Source organism: Zootoca vivipara, chromosome 2, assembly GCF_965207765.1.
Source record: "Zootoca vivipara chromosome 2, rZooViv2.hap1.1, whole genome shotgun sequence".
Classification (NCBI taxonomy): domain Eukaryota; kingdom Metazoa; phylum Chordata; class Lepidosauria; order Squamata; family Lacertidae; genus Zootoca; species Zootoca vivipara.
The window spans coordinates 118,960,467-118,981,973 of NC_142584.1; the positions used below are offsets into that span (position 1 = coordinate 118,960,467).

The 21,507-nt window shown below is 50.8% G+C and overlaps 1 protein-coding gene across 1 annotated transcript; it reads left to right on the forward strand.

The window, feature by feature from the left end:
- Positions 1 to 19,886, forward strand: LOC132591274 (uncharacterized). Its single transcript, XM_060269154.2, has 4 exons — positions 1 to 132; positions 2,839 to 3,012; positions 9,631 to 9,717; positions 16,095 to 19,886. Exons 2-4 carry the CDS (start codon positions 2,880 to 2,882, stop codon positions 17,801 to 17,803), a joined length of 1,929 nt encoding a protein of 642 aa, XP_060125137.2. The 5' UTR covers positions 1 to 132; positions 2,839 to 2,879; the 3' UTR covers positions 17,804 to 19,886.
- The last annotated feature ends 1,621 nt before the right edge of the window (positions 19,887 to 21,507 follow it).

Genomic DNA, 21,507 nt, shown 5'->3' on the forward strand with positions numbered 1-21,507 from the left:
GGAGGGCGGGGGAGGGTGAAGTCCTCCAGAGCAGAAGCCCTCCCCTGCCCAGTCCCTTCCTGCAAGCAAAGAGGAAGCTGCTTTCTTCTCTCTGCTTTGCAAAAACTTCCTCGGTGCCCCTCGTGGAATCTGGTGAGTCTCTTCTCTCTTCCCCTTTAGGGTGCAACTGGGAGAAGGGCGTCCCAGGGCTGCAAGGGAGGAGGGAAGGGCCACCCCCCCGTTCAGCTCATGCACGATGTCTTTTACAGCGAGAATAGTCATTTTGTAACAAACTGCAAACGCTAGTCACAAAAAAATAGGATTTTGGGTGGGGGTTCAGCTTTATAGTTATAGTTTGAGCAGGGATGGAGTCTTGGTGCCAAACTGCAGCTTAAGAAAGGTAAATAATCCCTTTGCCCAAGAAACTGCGGTAGGGTGAATCCCCTTACTACCACATTCTTTTCAATGAAACTTTGTTTTTTCTTGCTCCCACACTGTCTTTCTTATTTCCCCAAATTTCAAGTTTTCTTCCTGTGATGTTTCTTCTTCTCCCCTGCCTCGTTCTGTGTTAATTCTTATTTTCTCTTCCCTCTTTCATTTCCTTTCATTCATTTTGGGGGTGGGAAGTATGCTGGATGCTTTTGGGGGGGGAGTCAGAGCTTAGAATAAACCCCACTTACACTCCCATATTTTATTTTTCCCCCCCATGTACACATAAGAGTGTAAAAAGATGGTGACTTACAGCACCATCCTATGCTTGTCTACTCAGAAGCAAGTCCAATTCAGTTCAATGGGACTTCTAGATGGGTTGATACAGGATCTCACAGGATTCAATCCCACGGACATGCTTAATTGGGGCTGAGGAGCTCAATGGGACTTACTTCTAAGCAATCCTCTATGCACTTTGGAGTAAGAACCACTGAATTTCATGGATCAGACTCCTAAATATATATGCATATATATGCATAATTAACCAAGTAATGTGGAGAAGCAGGGTTTGAACTCTCTAACCCCTACACTAGCTGTCCACATAAAGTTATTTACACTCTCAACCATTTATTTGGAAACCTGAAAGTTTAACTTAACTGGGAAGCTTAAATGGGACTGACTGAGCTCAATGGGACTTATTTCTCTCGCTTTCCTTCTCCCTCCCTCTGGCTTCCTTCCTTCCTTCCTTGGGATCAGGGCTTCTCCGGTAGGCAGCATGAAGCCTCCCTTCACAGCACTGTGGTCAGGGAAGTTGGAGGCAGCCCAGAAGCTGCATCTTAGAGCCCCTGCACCCAGAGGCGTAGCAAGACCAGGTGGTACCCTGTGCGATAGGCAGCTCAGGGTAGGCTTGGGAGTCTTGGGCGGGCACCAAATGTAACCACCACAGCGATGATACCTGGGGTGGTCCAACCCCCCCCCTTCCTACACCTCTGCTCATACCACCACTTGCTGTGTCAACAAATATGACAGCACCACTTCAGAAGGTTGCAGGGTGCACATTACAGACTGAGACTTTAGTAGGTAATTGTCAGGGTCGAGACAGATGAGGAGGAATGGTGGCACACATACCCTGGCGAGGAGGTACCCGCAGAAGAATTTGAGGAATTCCTGCCTGATGAAGACTGGAAGTGGCACTCCTCTGAGGAGGAGGAATCTGACAGAGGGGGGGAAAGATCAGAGCTGGGAGAAGTTGGGTCAGAAGCAGGTCCCAGTCAGGGAGGGAATCAGCCGGCCCCCTCCATTCGCAGCTCGACAACGCAGAGCAGAGAAAATAAGACTGCAATTAGAAACAGCTGCAGCTCGTAGAAAGCGTGGGAGCGAATCAGATACTTAAGGGGAGGTTGGATGCCCCATTTTTCAGCGCCTGCAACTGCCGTGCTGAAGGCATAGTTGAAAACGCTCGCTGTGTGTTTATTCCTGTATTCTGACTCCTGGCTAACCCTGACCTCGGCTTCCTGACTGAACGGACTTTGGCTTTATCTGACCCTGACTGCTGGCTTTGACCTTCACCTGGCCCTGACTGCTGCTCTTCAGTGCACCAACTTGTCGGCGTCCTAACAGTGATGCTGATTTCCTACTTGCAGGGAGTCATTTGTTTTAATGATTTTAAAAGAGAGGGGAACATTTCGTTCCTGCCTGCAGGTTTCCCATAGGAACTGGGTTGGCCACTCTGAGAACAGGATGCTGAACTAGATGAGTCTATTGCCTGATCCATCAGGGCTCTTGTTCATCAACTCTGGCATTTTCAGTGAGGGGAGAGACTCCATCAGGCAAGGCCTCCTTCCACCTGCCTTGCTCTACCCTGTAGTCTCTGCTTCTCAATGTGTATGTTGATATTATTGTTTTATATTATTCTAATGATTGTTGTATGTTATTTTTTGATGTAGGTTGCCTACATGAAAAGGTTATATTTTATTATCACATTTTTGTATTGCATTAGATTGTTATATTCTGCTGGAAGCCGCCCAGAGTGGCTGGCATATAAATAATAAATTATTATTATTATTATTATTATTATTCAGTTAAAAGGATCAGGTGGTAACTAATGGAAAATACTCTGCCTGAGAAAGCTATTATCAGACAGACTAGACAATAAAGGGCTAAATGGACAAAGAGTAGTATCTAGTAAAAACAAACAAACAACTTTCTTCACTTTATTAATGCAATACTATGGTGTCAACATATTATGAAGTTAACCATTCCTGGTAACAGAGGAGTGGGGAGAGGAGTAAACAGAGGAAATTGGAACCACTAGAAATATTTAGAAATGGGGTTTCTCTTGGGAAGGGGCTGCCCCATTTGTGCTTCTCCAGGGGCAGGAGAATCCCTGCAGGGCCTCTGAGAATCCCTTTGCTTCTTCCTCTCTCCCAGGACCCTGCAGCTTGTTTTGGCTCCTTGACTCTTCAGGAAGGATGAAAGAGATGGATCTTGCAAAGGTAGCGAGGATGGAAGGGGGAAGATGGACGGTTGACCTGATCAGGTTGTCTCCTGCATCCCTCCTCAAAACTTCTGAGTGTTCCTCTCTAGGGCTCTCAGAGAGATCTGGTGAGTTCTAGGGGAGTGGAGATGGGGACATGGAGAGATGGAGCCAGAGAGGTATTGGGGCTTGCACAGTTTGGGTTTGGGGGGAGGCAGGCAAGCAGATAGAGATGGAGAAGGGGGGCACTCTTTTGGGCTCCTCCACCTGCCTGCCTGCCTGCACCTTTGTCATCTGCAGGCAATTTGAGCTAGGAATACATGACAGCTCCTCGGCCACCACAATGTATTGGCGGCTCAAAATATCTAATACCAGTGCCGTGATCTGAATGCCTTACCAATGTCAGACAACTTACCGCTCCATCACACAGCAGTAGAAGCAATGACTCTTTAAAGTAACGTGATCCTGCTTTGCAGTTTGAATGCAGATAGGGCCTCTCTGTGTTGCCATTTTCTTTTCTTTTTGGAATAACTTTTTATTTGCTTTTTAAAACAAGGAACATATTGTGAGGGACAGGGGATATCGCGAAGTCCCTCCCCTCCTGAGTTCAAGCCCAGCACTGACCACAGGGGAAAGCAGAGGGAGCTCTGATTCCAGTGGGGAAGCAGGAAGTCGGGTCCGAGGCTCAGGCAAGGTAGCGGAGCCAGGGTCCCAGGTGGGACAGGAAGGGGCAAGTAAGGGGGGGGAGACCCATCCCTCCAACGCCAGAATTACGCAGAAAGAGGAGGGGCAAGAGAATGGGGCTTCCGAGGCTTTTGTGCTGGGGAAAGACGCGCCAAAAGTCATTCGGAGGTTCTGATACCGACTGACCACATCACTCCGTGTAAATAGCAATGACTTCAGCACTGTAAATACGCAGCACCAATAAAAGAATAAAATGCAGAGCTGCGTAGCGTCGTTACTCTGAAGTAGCCTACTCCGGCCACTGTGACAGCAACCTCCGAATCTTTTTTGGGCTACTTTGGAGTTGCCGGGATGAGCGTGTCAGAGGCGGAGAGATGGCGGCAGATCGCGGAGCAAGCACAGGAGGAGCTGCAGCAGCTGACGCTGCAGGCACAGGGAGAATTAAAGGCAGCTAAAGAAGAGACTAAGAAGGTCCAGGAAGACCGGCTACAACTTGCGGAACAGGTGAGAGCGCTTCAGGAAAGAGAGCAGCAATTAAGGGCGGTGGCGGTAGACCTCCAAAGCAAGCTGGATGCAGAGAAAGACAAGGCGGGAGGGGCCCCCCAAGTCCAAGTGCTGCCAGGAAGGAGAGCCGGGACCCTAGTAAGCAAGTTCAATGGAGACCCGAGGGAATATCATGGCTTTGAGACTGAGATCGTGTATGCTCTTGAGCTGCACCATAATGAGTTCCCCGATGATGAGCACAGAGTAGCGTTTATTGTGGAACATCTTACCGGAGCAGCCAGGGAGTGGCTAAGACCGTTAATCGCAACCAAGAATCCTTGCATGAAAAATGTCCAACAATTTCTAGAAGGTTTGAGGACGATGTATTCGTCCGATAGTCATATGGACCAGACTAAGGAGGAACTTCATAATTTACGCCAAGGAAATATGACAGTTCGCGCATATTGGGCGAAATTCACCATGCTGGTGCACAGACTGGGGTGGGTTTTGGAGTCGCCTCCTATGCAAGCGGCGTTCTACTTGGGTTTGCATGAGGAGGTGAAGGATGAGCTCTCGAGAGGTCCAAAGCCCAGTACTATGGATCAGCTGAGCAAAGCGGCTCTGGCGGTGGGGGTGAGACAGGAATCCCGGTGGAACGACAAGCAAGCGGCGCGCGCAAAGCGGGCTTGGTTCCCACGGTCGCAGGAGAAGCCACTCCCTCAACAACCCTTTCAAGCCACGCCTGGGGCCAGCCAGGACCAGGAGCCCATGCAGATTGATAGCGCGCGCGCGCGGGCTTTTCAAACCCCAGCGGCGCCAAGACGCAAGGAGGGAAGGGGCGGGAATTGCTTTCTCTGCAACTCCCCCCAGCATCTCGTCAGAGACTGCCCACATCGCAGGGAGTGGCAAGGAAAGGCGGGAACGGTGGTGCCCTCCCCCACTGACGCAGCACCACAGCAGGGAAACGGGAAAGCCTGGCTGCAGGAGACAAGGGGCAGCAGCCAGGCACAGTCAGCAGACAACAGCCCCAACCCACCCACCCGCACAGAGAGGAGCAGAGCCAGCCCACCCCTCCCAGAGCAGGAGTGGTTCTAGAAGTCACGCTAACGCTCCCAAATGGCTATCCACTGACAGTCCTAGCCTTAATTGACAGTGGTGCCTCAGCCAACTTCTTCTCGAGAAACTTTGCAGAAGAGCACCAGATCCAGCTTCTGCAGCTGGATTTTCCTCTGCACGTGGCAACCATTGACGGCAGAGAGCTGCTGGGAGGGGCCATCACACATCAAACCCCCCCCATGAGAATGACTGTGGGAAGGCACTCAGAGACACTGGCGTTCAACGTCACCACCATCTCAGACCCCCCCATCGTCTTGGGTATGAGCTGGCTGGCGCGCCACGACCCCTCCATCAGTTGGCACCAGAGGTGCATCACGTTTGGGTCGGACTTTTGTCTGGAACATTGCATGCAGCACCAACCAGGGGAGGGGCCTCCGATAGCCACGGTGGCCACCATGCATGTCAAAGGGGGTGAGGCGATACCCAAGCCGTACTGGGACCTGCAGGAGGTCTTCAGCGAAGCGGAGTCCGACCACCTACCCCCGCACAGGCCTTTTGACTGCCAGATCAACCTGGTGCCAGGGGCGACGATACCCCCAGCCAAGCTGTACGCCATGTCAGACCAGGAACTGGAGGATCTGCGCGCTTTCATCGACAAGAACCTCAAGCGGGGGTTCATCAGGGAAAGCAAGGCAGCAGGGGGCAGCCCGGTCTTCTGGGTGGACAAGAAAGACACGCAACAGCGCCGTCTTGTGGTGGACTTTAGACGGCTGAATTCGGTGACAGAGCCAGTGGCTTTCCCCATGCCCAGAGTGGACGATCTCCTGACAGCGGCACGCAGGGGCAAGATTTTCACCAAGCTGGACCTATGGGGGGCGTACAACTTGATCAGGATCCGGGAAGGCGATGAATGGAAAACCACGATGTTCACGCCTCTGGGCTCTTTTGAATATCTGGTGATGCCCTTCGGTTTGCAAGGGGGCTCAGCATGCTTCCAGGCCTTCATGCACCACGTCCTGGGGTCCCTCCTCTTCAGGAAATGCTTGGTCTTCCTAGATGACATCCTTATCTATTCAAATGACCCAGTGCAGCATGTGAAAGATGTCAGGGAGGTGTTGCAGCGCCTGAAGCAGAACCACCTGTATGTGAAGCTGGAGAAGTGCAAGTTTCACACCAAAGAGGTGGACTTCCTGGGCTACAAGCTGTCAGACAAGGGGCTGGCGATGGACAAGGACAAGGTGCAGGCCATCCTGGACTGGCACAGCCCCAGGACGCGCAAAGATGCCCAACGCCTACTAGGCTTTGCCAACTTCTACAGGAAGTTCATCAAGAATTTCTCTCGCGTTACGGCTCCCATCACTGACTGCCTGAGAGGCAAGCAGAAGTTCAGGTGGACACCAGAGGCGCAAGCAGCGTTCGAAAGCCTCAAGAGGGTGTTCGCCTCAGACCAGAACCTGTTCCACGTGGTTCAGGACGCGCCCCTACGCGTGGAGACAGATGCTTCTGATAAAGCTGTGGGCGCCATTTTGTTGCAACTGGACGCCAACAGGGAGTGGAGACCCTGTGCCTTCTTCTCCAGGAAGCTGACACAGCCTGAACGCAACTACACAGTGTTTGATAGGGAACTTCTCGCGATCCACGCTGCGTTCCAGCACTGGCGACACTTCCTGGTGGGCGCAAAGCACCCCATCCAGGTGTGCACAGACCACAAGAACCTGGAGTTCTGGAGAACTGCCAGGGTGCTCAACCAGCGGCAGATACGGTGGGCAGAGTTCTTCTCGAACTTCAACTTCTCCATCCACTACATCCCGGGAGAGCAGAATGTCAGGGCGGATGCCCTCTCCCGCAAGCCAGAGTACATGGAGGAGGAGGCGCCACCAGCACCCAGGCACATTTTCCCCCCGTCAGCATGGTCATGCGGAGCAGCAATGGTGAGCGAGGCAGAACTCACAGCATTGACGGCAGCGGATGAATTTGCCAACCGCATCTTCAGAGAACTGAGAGGGGGGAGGGAGCAGGCAAAAGACTTTGCAGAACGCAGGGGGCTGCTTTTCTACAAGGGTGCACTGTACCTGCCCACCACCCAGCTGAGACGTACAGTCCTCAAGCAGATGCACGACAACCCAACGGCGGGTCATTTTGGAAGGGACAAAACCGCCCACCTAGTCATGAGACACTTCTGGTGGCCAGGGGTGCGGGAAGATGTTCGAGACTATGTACGGGGCTGTGACACCTGCCAGCGGGCAAAGGTGGTCAGAGCAGCGCCACCAGGATTGCTGGAGCCCTTAGCCACCCCACACAGGCCATGGGAAGTGGTGTCCATGGACTTCATCACAGATCTGCCTTCTTCCAGGGGCAAGACCGCAGTGTTGGTGGTGGTGGACCTCATGTCCAAAATGTGCCACTTTATACCGTGTGCCAGGGCGGTCTCGGCAGAAGAGACAGCCAGACTGTTTGTGGACCACGTATTCCGACTGCATGGCTTACCTTTAAGAGTTATTTCGGATCGTGGCCGCCAATTTGTTTCCAGGTTCTGGCGGCGGCTCATGAACCTCCTGCAGGTGGAGGTCAGCTTGTCGACAGCTAGACACCCGCAGACCAACGGACAGGCGGAGAGAGTCAACGCCATTCTGCAGCAGTACCTGAGATGCTACGTCAGCCAGCGGCAAACAGACTGGGTGGATCGACTGCCACTGGCAGAATTTGCCTACAACAATGCGGTGCATGTCTCCACAGGGGTGTCACCCTTTAAGGCCAATTACGGGCGCGACCTCAGATCTTTCCCAGAGAGGGAGGGGGAGGAGGAGGAGGAGGGCCCACAGGCTGAGGATTGGGCAGAGGAACTGGAGACGGTGCACCAGCAGCTCAGAGAACACTTGGAGAGGGCCAAGGAAGCGTACAAAAGGGGGGCAGATCGCCACAGGCGACAAGGGGAGGTCATCAGGGTGGGGGACAAGGTTTGGTTGTCCTCGGCGGGCCTTCCCACCAGAGGGAGGTGCAAAAAGCTGGCGCCCAGAAGGCTGGGTCCCTTCACAGTCACGCAACAGGTCAACCCGGTGGCATACAGGCTGGCACTGCCAGAGGACATGAGGGTGCATCCAGTGTTTCATAGATCGCTGCTGTCGCCGTACAGGGAAAGCAGCAGGCTCCGAGACAGCGAACACACCCCCGAGGGAGGGGGGGAGAGGGGAGGCAGGGAGCAACTCAATGAAGCCACGGCCATCCTTGATTCACGGAGGGGGGTGGGGGGCCTGGAGTACCTCATGGCATGGGAGGACGCTCCGCCCTCCCAGAATGAATGGGTCCCCGCCACTCAGATACAGGAGGAATTCTTGGTGGAAGAATTTCACGCCCTCTTTCCCCACAGACCCAAGCCCTGGCACATGGAAAGGGAGGGGGAGGAGGAGGAGGCACGGGAGAGCAGCTCACCATGGCGCTGGGAGGCGGAGTTTGAGGAATCGGGAGACGAGAGATGGGTGTCACCAAGATCCACCCAGTCAGAGGCAGAAGCAGATTGGCAGCACATTTTTACCCCCACCAGCTCAGACGCCACGGACTTTTTGGGATTCCAGTCCTCCCAGGCGGAAGGGGGGGCCTCGCAGGACTGGGCGGAGGTGTTCACACCAACGGGCTCGGAAAGCACTGAGTTCCTAGGCTTCCAGTCGTCACCGACACCTGGGGGGGACCTGGGGAGGGGAGAAGGGGAGCTTGGGAGGGGGGTGGATGTGAGGGACAGGGGATATCGCGAAGTCCCTCCCCTCCTGAGTTCAAGCCCAGCACTGACCACAGGGGAAAGCAGAGGGAGCTCTGATTCCAGTGGGGAAGCAGGAAGTCGGGTCCGAGGCTCAGGCAAGGTAGCGGAGCCAGGGTCCCAGGTGGGACAGGAAGGGGCAAGTAAGGGGGGGAGACCCATCCCTCCAACGCCAGAATTACGCAGAAAGAGGAGGGGCAAGAGAATGGGGCTTCCGAGGCTTTTGTGCTGGGGAAAGACGCGCCAAAAGTCATTCGGAGGTTCTGATACCGACTGACCACATCACTCCATGTAAATAGCAATGACTTCAGCACTGTAAATACGCAGCACCAATAAAAGAATAAAATGCAGAGCTGCGTAGCGTCGTTACTCTGAAGTAGCCTACTCCGGCCACTGTGAGACATATGAATAATAAATGATACAAACAGGTAGACCGGGACTTCTCATGTCATTTGTATCTCTCAAAACTAGCAGAATATCTATAACATGGTTCATCATTAGTTGGCAGTTTATGAGTTCTTGGTTCATGAACACATAGCTTGATGTCTATTAAGGAGCTGTTGTGGTTGTTGTGCTTAGATTAAGTTTGAGTAATAGTCAGTTTCCCTCTTCTGTTAGCAATGAAACAATTCAGAGTTGCTCTCCTCAAGAACATGGGGGGGGTTCAAACTGAAGAAAGTGATTTACATCTAAATTTAAATTTACACTAACCAGATTGAGGTAAATGCTGATGGGGAGTGTGCAAGTGATGGCGTTGCTGTTTCTTTCAAAGACAAGACGTGGACATTGCTGGATCCTGACCAAAGAACTCTGCATAAGGAAGTCATGGAGGAGAATAGTGGAATCATGGACCCTCTAGGTAAAACTCCCCTTTGGATCATAAGATCAGTTTTTAAATTCCATACATACCTCTATGTGATGAACCTCCACTACTTGGATAGAGACCAACAGCATCTGGGATTCTTGCATCCCCACTGTGAGCCCTGAATGGAGGGATATCAACTCTTTTCTCTGTGAATATTCTTTGTCTAGTCATCCCTTTCTAAACAATGACCAGACTTGTCTGAACTGCCCAGGCCTTCTTAAATGTCGGCTTGAGAGTTTTTTGGGAAGTTGGAAGTAACTTCTGTCAGGTTTGTTGTTTTTGCTTTTGCTTCTGTCTGCATTTGGTTGACCAAAGAGATGACTGACCTTTCAGATGGAGTGGACTCCATGATGGAGCCAAACAAAATCTATCCTGGATGAAAGCCAAGCAATATGTCAGTTAATACCACCAACAAAGGCAGTGAAAACTATAGTAAGGCCTCACCTCTAACTCTCTTCAACTCTTCCTCTATCATAAGTGTCACAGTGGCCGGAGCAGGCTACTTCAGAGTAACGACGCTACGCAGCTCTGCATTTTATTCTTTTATTGGTGCTGCGTATTTACAGTGCTGAAGTCATTGCTATTTACACGGAACGATGGGGTCATTACGTTGCAGAACCTCCGAATGGCTTTTGGCGCGTCTTTCCCCAACACAAAAGCCTTGGCAGACCCATCCTCTTTCCCCTCCTCTTTCTCCGTAATTCCGGAGTTGGGGGGATGGGTCTCCCCCCCTTATTTGCCCCTTCCTGTCCCACCTGGGACCCTGGCTCCGCTACCTTGCCTGAGCCTCGGACACGACTTCCTGCTTCCTCACTGGAATCGGAGCTCCCTCTGCTTTCCCCTGTGCTCGGGGATGGGCTTGAACTCAGGAGGGGAGGGACTTCGCGATATCCCCTGTCCCTCACATCCACCCCCCTCCCAAGCTCTCCTTCTCCCCTCCCCAAGTCCCCCCCAGGTGTCGGGGACGACTCGAAGCCTAAGAACTCAGTACTTTCCGAGCCCGTCGGTGTGAACACCTCCCCCCAGTCCTGCGAGCCCCCCCCCTTCCGCCTGGGAGGACTGGAATCCCAAAAAGTCCGTGGCGTCCGAGCTGGTGGGGGTAAAAATGTGCTGCCAATCTGCTTCTGCCTCTGACTGGGTGGATCTCGGTGACACCCATACCTCGTCTCCCGGTTCCTCAAACTCCGCTTCCCAGCGCCATGGTGAGCTGCTCTCCCGTGCCTCCTCCTCCTCCCCCTCCCTTTCCATGTGCCAGGGCTTGGGTCTGTGGGGATAGAGGGCATGAAATTCTTCCACCAAGAATTCCTCCTGTATCTGAGTGGCCGGGACCCATTCATTCTGGGACTGCGGAGCATCCTCCCATGCCATGAGGTACTCCAGGCCCCCCACCCCTCTCCGTGAATCCAGGATGGCCGTGGCCTCATTGAGTTGCTCCCTGCCTTCCCTCTCCCCCCCTCCCTCGGGGGTTTGTTCGCTGTCTCGGAGCCTGCTGCTTTCCCTGTACGGCGACAGCAGCGATCTATGAAACACTGGGTGCACCCTCATGTCCTCTGGCAGTGCCAGTCTGAAGGCCACCGGGTTGACCTGTTGCGTGACCGTGAAGGGGCCCAACCTTCTGGGTGCCAGCTTCTTGCACCTCCCTCTGGTGGGAAGGCCCTCCGAGGACAGCCAAACCTTGTCCCCCACCCTGATGACCTCCCCCTGTCGCCTGTGGCGATCTGCCCCCTTCTTGTATGCTTCCTTGGCTCTCTCCAAGTGTTCTCTGAGCTGCTGGTGCACCGTCTCCAGTTCCTCTGCCCAATCCTCAGCTTGCGGGCCCTCCTCCTCCTCCTCCCCCTCCCTCTCCGGGAAAGATCTGAGGTCGCGCCCGTAGTTGGCCTTAAAGGGCGACACCCCTGTGGAGACGTGCACTGCATTGTTGTAGGCAAATTCTGCCAGTGGCAGGCGATCCACCCAGTCCGTTTGCCGCTGGCTGACGTAGCATCTCAGGTACTGCTGCAGAATGGCGTTGACCCTCTCCGCCTGTCCATTGGTCTGCGGGTGTCTAGCCGTCGACAAGCTGACCTCCACCTGCAGGAGGTTCATGAGCCGCCGCCAGAACCTGGACACAAATTGGCGGCCTCTATCCGAAATAACTCTTAAAGGTAAGCCATGCAGTCTGAATACGTGGTCAACAAACAGTTTGGCTGTCTCTTCTGCAGAGACCGCTCTGGCACACGGTATAAAATGGCACATTTTGGACATGAGGTCCACCACCACCAACACTGCGGTCTTGCCCCTGGAAGAAGGCAGGTCTGTGATGAAGTCCATGGACACCACTTCCCATGGCCTGTGTGGTGTGGCTAAGGGCTCCAGCAATCCTGCTGGCGCTGCTCTGACCACCTTTGCCCGCTGGCAGGTGTCACAGCCCCTTACATAGTCTCTGACATCCTCCCGCACCCCTGGCCACCAGAAGTGTCTCATGACTAGGTGAGCGGTCTTGTCCCTTCCAAAATGCCCCGCAGTTGGGTTGTCGTGCATCTGCTTGAGGACCTTACGTCTAAGCTGGGTGGTGGGCAGGTACAGTGCACCCTTGTAGAAAAGCAGCCCCCTGCGTTCTGCAAAGTCTTTTGCCTGCTCCCTCCCCCCTCTCAGATCTCTGAAGATGCGGTTGGCAAACTCATCCGCTGCCGTCAGTGCTGTGAGTTCTGCCTCGCTCACTACTGCTGCTCCGCAGGACCATGCTGACGGGGGGAAAATGTGCCTGGGTGCTGGTGGCGCCTCCTCCTCCATGTACTCCGGTTTGCGGGAGAGGGCATCTGCCCTGACATTCTGCTCCCCCGGGATGTAGTGGATGGAGAAGTTGAAGTTCGAGAAGAACTCTGCCCACCGTATCTGCTGCTGGTTGAGCACCCTGGCATTTCTCCAGAACTCCAGGTTCTTGTGGTCTGTGCACACCTGGATGGGGTGCTTTGCGCCCACCAGGAAGTGTCTCCAGTGCTGGAACGCAGCGTGGATCGCAAGAAGTTCCCTATCAAACACCGTGTAGTTTCGCTCTGGCTGGGTCAACTTCCTGGAGAAGAAGGCACAGGGTCTCCACTCTCTGTTGGCGTCCAGTTGCAACAAAATGGCGCCCACAGCTTTATCAGAAGCATCTGTCTCAACGCGTAGGGGCGCGTCCTGAACCACGTGGAACAGGTTCTGGTCTGAGGCGAACACCCTCTTGAGGCTTTCGAACGCTGCTTGCGCCTCTGGTGTCCACCTGAACTTCTGCTTGCCTCTCAGGCAGTCAGTGATGGGAGCCGTAACGCGAGAGAAGTTCTTGATGAACTTCCTGTAGAAGTTGGCGAAGCCTAGTAGGCGTTGGGCATCTTTGCGCGTCCTGGGGCTGTGCCAGTCCAGGATGGCCTGCACCTTGTCCTTGTCCATCGCTAACCCCTTGTCTGACAGCTTGTAGCCCAGGAAGTCCACCTCTTTGGTGTGAAACTTGCACTTCTCCAGCTTCACATACAGGTGGTTCTCCTTCAGGCGCTGCAACACCTCCCTGACATCCTTCACATGTTGCACTGGGTCATTGGAATAGATAAGGATGTCATCCAGGAAGACCAAGCAGTTCTTGAAGAGGAGGGACCCCAGGACGTGGTGCATGAAGGCCTGGAAGCATGCTGAGCCCCCTTGCAACCCGAAGGGCATCACCAGATATTCAAAAGAGCCCAGAGGCGTGAACATCGTGGTTTTCCATTCATCGCCTTCCCGGATCCTGATCAAGTTGTACGCCCCCCTCAGGTCTAGCTTGGTGAAAATCTTGCCCCTGCGTGCCGCTGTCAGGAGATCATCCACTCTGGGCATGGGGAAAGCCACTGGCTCTGTCACCGAATTCAGCCGTCTAAAATCCACCACAAGACGGCGCTGTTGCGTGTCTTTCTTGTCCACCCAGAAGACCGGGCTGCCCCCTGCTGCATTGCTTTCTCTGATGAACCCCCGCTTGAGGTTCTTGTCGATGAAAGCGCGCAGATCCTCCAGTTCCTGGTCTGACATGGCGTACAGCTTGGCTGGGGGTATAGTTGCCCCTGGCACCAGGTTGATCTGGCAGTCAAAAGGCCTGTGCGGGGGTAGGTGGTCGGACTCCGCTTCGCTGAAGACCTCCTGCAGGTCCCAGTACGGCTTGGGTATCGCCTCACCCCCTTTGACGTGCATGGTGGCCACCGTGGCTATCGGAGGCCCCTCCCCTGGTTGGTGCTGCATGCAATGTTCCAGGCAAAAGTCCGATCCAAAAGTGATGCATCTCTGGTGCCAACTGATGGAGGGGTCGTGGCGCGCCAGCCAGCTCATGCCCAAGACGATGGGGGGGTCTGAGATGGTGGTGACGTTGAATGCCAGTGTCTCTGAGTGCCTTCCCACCGTCATTCTCATGGGGGGGGGTTGATGAGTGATGGCCCCTCCCAGCAACTCTCTGCCGTCAATGGTTGCCACGTGCAGAGGAAAATCCAGCTGCAGAAGCTGGATCTGGTGCTCTTCTGCAAAGTTTCTCGAGAAGAAGTTGGCTGAGGTACCACTGTCAATTAGGACGAGGACCGTCAATGGATAGCCATTTGGGAGCGTTAGCGTGACTTCTAGAACCACTCCTGCTCTGGGAGGGGTGGGCTGGCTCTGCTCCTCTCTGTGCGGGTGGGCGGGCTGGGGCTGTTGTCTGCTGACTGTGCCTGGCTGCTGCCCCTTGTCTCCTGCAGCCAGGCTTTCCCGTTTCCCTGCTGTGGTGCTGCCTCAGTGGGGGAGGGCACAACCGTTCCCGCCTTTCCTTGCCACTCCCTGCGATGTGGGCAGTCTCTGACGAGATGCTGGGGGGAGTTGCAAAGAAAGCAATTCCCGCCCCTTCCCTCCTTGCGTCTTGGCGCCGCTGGGGTTTGAAAAGCCCGCGCGCGCGCGCTATCAATCTGCATGGGTTCCTGGTCCTGGCTGGCCCCAGGCGTGGCTTGAAAGGGTTGTTGGGGGAGTGGCTTCTCCTGCGACCGTGGGAACCAAGCCCGCTTTGCGCGCGTTGCTTGCTTGTCGCTCCACCGGGATTCCTGTCTCACCCCCACCGCCAGAGCCGCTTTGCTCAGCTGATCCATATTACTGGGCTTTGGACCTCTCGAGAGCTCATCCTTCACCTCCTCATGCAAACCCAAGCAGAACGCCGCTTGCATTGGGGCTGACTCTAGTTCCCACCCCAGTCTGTGCACCAGCATGGTGAATTTCGCCCAATATGCGCGAACTGTCATATTTCCTTGGCGTAAATTATGAAGTTCCTCCTTAGTCTGGTCCATATGACTATCGGACGAATACATCGTTTTCAAACCTTCTAGAAATAGTTTGACATTCTTCATGCAAGGATTCTTTGTTGCGATTAACGGTCTTAGCCACTCCCTGGCTGCCCCGGTAAGGTGCTCCACAATAAACGCTACCCTGTGCTCATCATCAGGGAAGTCATCATGGTGCAGCTCAAGAGCATACACAATCTCAGTCTCAAAGCCATGATATTCCCTCGGGTCTCCATTGAACTTGCTTACTAGGGTCCCGGCTCTCCTTCCTGGCAGCACTTGGACTTGGGGTGCCCCTCCCGCCTTGTTTTTCTCTGCATCCAGCTTGTTTTGGAGGTCTACCGCCATCGCCCTTAATTGCTGCTCTCTTTCCTGGAGCGCTCTCACCTGTTCCGCAAGTTGTAGCCGGTCGTCCTGGACCTTCTTGGTTTCTTCTTTAGCTGCCTTTAATTCCCCCTGCGCCTGCTGTGCCAGCTGCTGCAGTTCTTGCTGGGCTTTCTCCGCGATCTGCCGCCATTTCTCCGCCTCTGACACACTCATCCCGGCAACTCCAAAGTAGCCCAAAAAAAGATTCGGAGGTTGCTGTCACAGTGGCCGGAGCAGGCTACTTCAGAGTAACGACGCTACGCAGCTCTGCATTTTATTCTTTTATTGGTGCTGCGTATTTACAGTGCTGAAGTCATTGCTATTTACACGGAACGATGGGGTCCTTACGTTGCAGAACCTCCGAATGGCTTTTGGCGCGTCTTTCCCCAACACAAAAGCCTTGGCAGACCCATCCTCTTTCCCCTCCTCTTTCTCCGTAATTCCGGAGTTGGGGGGATGGGTCTCCCCCCCTTATTTGCCCCTTCCTGTCCCACCTGGGACCCTGGCTCCGCTACCTTGCCTGAGCCTCGGACACGACTTCCTGCTTCCTCACTGGAATCGGAGCTCCCTCTGCTTTCCCCTGTGCTCGGGGATGGGCTTGAACTCAGGAGGGGAGGGACTTCGTGATATCCCCTGTCCCTCACAATAAGCATTCATTAACATTGTTCAATAATCTGGAGCTCCATTTCTTCCTGAGGCTCTAATTAGCTTCTCTCTTCATTGCAGATGGTGATGAATTGGAAGGGAAGAACAAGGGGGACCACAACAGAATCCACATAGCGGAGAAGTCAGATAAATATTCAGAGTGTGGAGAGAACATCCGTCAGAGCTCCCAATCCACCTCCCATCAAAGAAAGAGCTTAATTAAAAGGAATAGTCTCACATCACACGAAAGAACACAGAGTAGGGAGAAATTGTATCAGTGCAGAGTATGTGGGAAGAGCTTCAATCGGAAGTATAGTCTCACTTTGCACCAAAGAATTCATACAGGGGAGAAACCTTATCAATGCTTGGAATGTGGAAAGAGCTTCAGATACAGGGCATATCTCATTTGCCATCAAAGAATTCATACAGGGGAGAAACCCTATCAGTGCTTGGACTGTGGAAAGAGCTTCAGTCACAGGAACAATCTCACTTGCCATCAAAGAATTCATACAGGGGATAAACCGTATCAGTGCTTAGAATGTGGGAAGAGCTTTCGTCTGAGTGGTGATCTCACTTTCCATCACAGAATTCATACAGGGGAGAAACCCTATCAATGCTTGGAATGTGGAAATAGCTTCAGTCACAGTAATAGTCTCACTGCCCATCGAAGAATTCATACAGAGGAACAACCCTATCAGTGCTTGGACTGTGGAAAGAGCTTCAGTCAAAGGAGCACTCTCAAGACCCATCAAAGAATTCATACAGGGGAGAAACCCTATCAGTGCTTGGAATGTGGGAAGAGCTTCAGTAACAGTGCTATTCTCACTGCCCATCGAAGAATTCATACAGGGGAACAACCCTATCAGTGCTTGGACTGTGGAAAGAGCTTCAGTCACAGACACAATCTCACTTCCCATCAAAGAATTCATACAGGGGAGAAACCCTATCAGTGCTTGGAATGTGAAAAGAGCTTTAGACGCAGCCACCATCTGACTTCACATCAAAGAATTCATACCGGGCAGAAACCCTATCAGTGCTTGGAATGTGGAAAGAGCTTTCGTCAGAGTGGTGATCTCAATTCCCATCAAAGACTTCATACAGGCGGGAAACCGTATAATTGCTTGGAATGTGGAAAGAGCTTTCGTCTGAGTGGTGATCTCACTTCCCATCAAAGAATTCATACAGGGGAGAAACCCTATCGATGCCTGGAATGTGGAAAGAGCTTTAGTCTCGGCCACAGTCTCACTTCCCATCAAAGAATTCATACAGGGGAAAAACCCTATCAGTGCTTCGAATGTGGAAAAAGCTTCAGTCAGATCCACAGCCTCACTTCCCATCGAAGAATTCATACAGGGGAGAAACCCTATCAGTGCTTCGAATGTGGAAAAAGCTTCAGTCAAAGTGCCCGTCTCACTTCTCATCAAAGCATTCATACAGAGGAGAAACCCTATCATTGCTTGGAATGTGGAAAGCGCTTCAGTCGGAAGGATATTCTCACTTCCCATCAAAGAATTCATACAGGGGAGAAACCCTATCAGTGCTTGGAATGTGGAAAGAGCTTTCGTCAGAGTGGGGATCTCACTTCCCATCGACGAATTCATACAGGGGAGAAACCCTATCAGTGCTTGGAATGTGGAAAGAGCTTCAGTCAGAAGAATAGTTTCACTTCTCATCAAAGAATTCATACAGGGGAGAAACCCTATCAGTGTTCGGAATGTGGAAAGAGCTTCAGTCGGAAGGATAATCTCACTTCCCATCAAAGAATTCATGCAAGAGCGAAAACGTCTTAGTGTTTGCAATGTGGGAGAAGATTCTGTCATGGCCCACCAAATACAGGGTTGAAAGCATATCAGCACATGGAACGTGTATAAAATTTCACTTGTTAAAAAGTCAATTTAAAATTTCACAGCAGGGTGAATTATGAAATTATAGATTCAGAATCTAGTCCAACCCCCTCCAGAAATTTCATTTCAAGCATCCATGACAGATGGTCATCCAACGTCTTCTTGCAAAACTCCCAATGAAGGTCCACCCCCTTCTGATAGAGTTCCTTTTCACTGTCAGGTCTTACTATTACAGATAAAATATTAAAAAAGACTTTGGAGAAGACTTCCGGTGTGATGGCCTATGGCGTTTGACTGCTTTCCTAGGACACGGCACCCCAGTCGTGCAATTAAACAATGTGAATCTGGGGGTAATTATCCCTGTTGAACCCCGCAGGGACGGGGCGAATGTGCCTTCATCCGCGGGGTCGTCCGATATCTGCTGCTTGCTACAATCGAATGCAGGGGCAGGGGCTCTGGATGTTTAGCATTGCACCAATTGGAAACTCTCCAATGCCAACGCCATGAGCGGGAGCATTCCTGTTTTTCAATAAAGATTTGAATTCGGGCTTTGACAGGACTTTCATCGCTCTGCTACAGAATATGTGATGTGAACGTCTCATTTTTTTTATACTTGCTACTGTTGGGCCAATGCCCTCCCTCACTTGTCTGAATGGTGAGGAACTTAGCCTATAGTAGCAGAGTACAGCAGAACCAAACTGTCATTGGAACGCAGTATCAAGATTTATTTACAAAAGAAAATAATAAGTCAACAGAACGGGGAGCTGACTCACACACCCATATACTTCAGCAAAAGCCAGGTGCAACCACCAGAGGGGAGGAGGGCAACGCCCAGCGGGGAGAGGGAGGAGATATATAATAGCTCCCATTCTCGCACAACAATATATTAGGTAATTAAAACAAAACAAAAAATGAGAAAAATATCCTTCCACTTGCACCTTAGGGACCAACTATGTTTGTTATTGGTATCAGCTTTTGTGTGCATGCAAACTTCTTCAGAAGATTATGCAATCAGGCAATTAAAGGCAGCATGTCACATTATGCAATCAAAGAACGAAACATTGCAATACTGACAGCTACTTCATGATTTGGCAAGCCTCATGGAGAAAGATTCAAGTAATTAAATGGAATGCAAGTGAAACTTTATAAATAAATTGAGAATTTGATGTTTAATGGCGCGATCCTTTGTGGAGGGCTCTAATTAGAAGTGGCAAGGTATCAACTTGTTTGAAGTTATGAAGAGACTTTGTTCAAATACATGATTAAATATGTTTTCGGCTGGGAATGATAAAATGGCACAAATGATGGTGCATTAGGAAAAAAGGAGCCCCTCTCAAAGGGGACAGAAGACAACCAACAAATTACAGCTGGGGAATATTTCACACAAGAAACCACATCTGCTCGCATGGACTTTTGCCATATAAGGATTTATAAAAGTGAAGGCCAGTCTTTGATCTTTGGAAGGTTCCCCTAGGGCCCGGGGGGAGCAAACCTGAATTGTAGAGGAACCAAATAATTATTACCGGTGACTGTGAAATATATCAAATGGTATGGGCTTTTAAGGAAGATTCTTCGGTTTGGGAAAATATCAGTTCGTTAAAAGACACGAAAGACCGCTGTGTCTTAATTTTAACTAAACCAAAGAAAGCTGGAGGACAGCCCAGAGTCCTGGAAGAGAAGACGGTGGAATGAAATAGGGCCTCCTGAGGAGGATTTGCACCAAAAGCAATTGATGGACAACAGGAAGAAGAACAAAATTTTACTCGAACATGTTAATTTGCATATAGATATGTTAAATATGATGAAAGTCGCAAACCAGTGGCTGTCAAGATAAGATAAAGGATTAAGGTCAGCTTAAAATCTATTTGAAATAAACAACAAAGAGACTTGAAATCATTGGCAGGATTTGAATAAATGTACACAATTTTATTAGCACAAAAATGAATTGGAACAATAGGAAAATAATATTTACAACTGTACAACATGCAGAAACTGATTTATTAAAACAGTTAAGGGAGCAGGGGAAACTGTGAGGGGGGAGGGAGGGAAAGGGGGGAAATGTAATTGACTGCACTGCTGATAATTTGTATGGCTTTTGTATTTTTTTTCTTTAATAAAAAACTTTATTTAAAAAAGATTGGTATGATATTGGGTATAAGTAAGAGAGAGAAAAGCTGGAACAAGAAATAAATAATAATAATTCTCCTGGCCAGCCAGAACATTATTTTATTGTCATAATTACAGACATACTTACTGGTTTGGACGGAAGTGATTCTTATTCCAGGGGAAGTGGTGACTGTGAGATGACAGGTGCTCTCGCCAATATTGTCCAAACATCCAGTAAATATTTGACACAGCAGACCAATAGTTTACCCGCTGAAGTAGGTGTATTGGGAGGTTAGGTTTAGGGCCGTGTGGTATTGCTTTATTGTATGTGGGATCCCTATAAAGGGAACTTCTTCCTCTAGGTGGGTGGGAGACTGGTCAAGTTACCATCAGTTGAATGCAACATTTAAGTTAGACCTTAAAAAATGGATTTGCAGAACAAAACTCACTGTTTGAAAGGGAGCTATTAGGCTCCAGGGTTAAAACGTTATCTAAAATGTATAACATATTACTTGAGTGGGATACAAAGAATGAAATGTTGGAATCATCAGTGATAAGCTGGGCCAGAGATGTAGGACACAACACTGACTTTGCTTTATGGGAACAGCTGTGGAAAGCAAATTTAAGATTTACAGCTTGCTACATGCTAAAAGAAAACTTCATGAAGGTGATGCGGAAGAGGTCAACCAAGATGATCAAGGGTCTGAAACCAAGCCTTATGAGGGGTGCTTATAGGAACTGGTGGAGGGGTGGGGGTGGGGGTTCAAATCTATTTTAATATACAGTGGTACCTCAGTTTTCAAGCAGCTTAGTTCCCGAACAACTTTGAACTCGAACGGTGCAAACCTGGAAGTCAGTGTTCCGGTTTGCAAACTTTGCTTTGGAAGGCGCACATTCTCCTAAGCTTCTGTTTCTACTACCGTGTTTCTCATATTATAAGACATGTCTTATATTTATTTTTTCCTCCAAAAAACACACTGTGGCTTATTTTCAAGGGATGTCTTATTTTTTTCCTCCTCCTCCTGGCGCGGCCGGCATTGCTGCTGCGCCTATCACTATGTCTTATTTTCGGGGTATGGCTTATATTCCTTGAATGTTTAAAAATCCTGCTATGGCTTATTTTATGGGTATGTCTTAAAATATGAGAAACAGGGTATTGCGCTGCTAATTTGCACCCCCCCATTGTAATCAAAGCCTTTTTCCTCCCATTTGTCCTGTTGTGATGCTAATTTGGGTGTCCCCCCCCCCCCGCATTGTATTCAAAGCCTTCCATTTCCAATTCAGTGTTCTGAGTTGATATTTGGAGCTTCTATTTGGTCCTTTTTTCGTTTTTGTGACTGTGGCTTGTTCATCATTTTTGATTGATTGTGTTATTGCGGCAATGTATAAAAGCGGCCCCTCCAAACAATGGCTATCATGAGTGCAGGTAAGAAAAATATTAATTTACAGTAGTGTCTTTATTTTATAGTACAGTACATTGATTATTGCTTTCATTTTATGGATCAATGGTCTCGTTAGTAAAATTCATGTTAAATTGCTGTTTT

Coding starts and splice junctions, on each gene's coding strand:
- LOC132591274 (XM_060269154.2), top strand. CDS start 2,880: ATGAAAGAGATGGATCTTGCAAAGGTAGCGAGGATGGAAGGGGGAAGA. Junction 3,013..9,630: donor AGGGCTCTCAGAGAGATCTG/GTGAGTTCTAGG, acceptor TTTCTTTCAAAG/ACAAGACGTGGACATTGCTG. Junction 9,718..16,094: donor TGGAATCATGGACCCTCTAG/GTAAAACTCCCC, acceptor TCTTCATTGCAG/ATGGTGATGAATTGGAAGGG.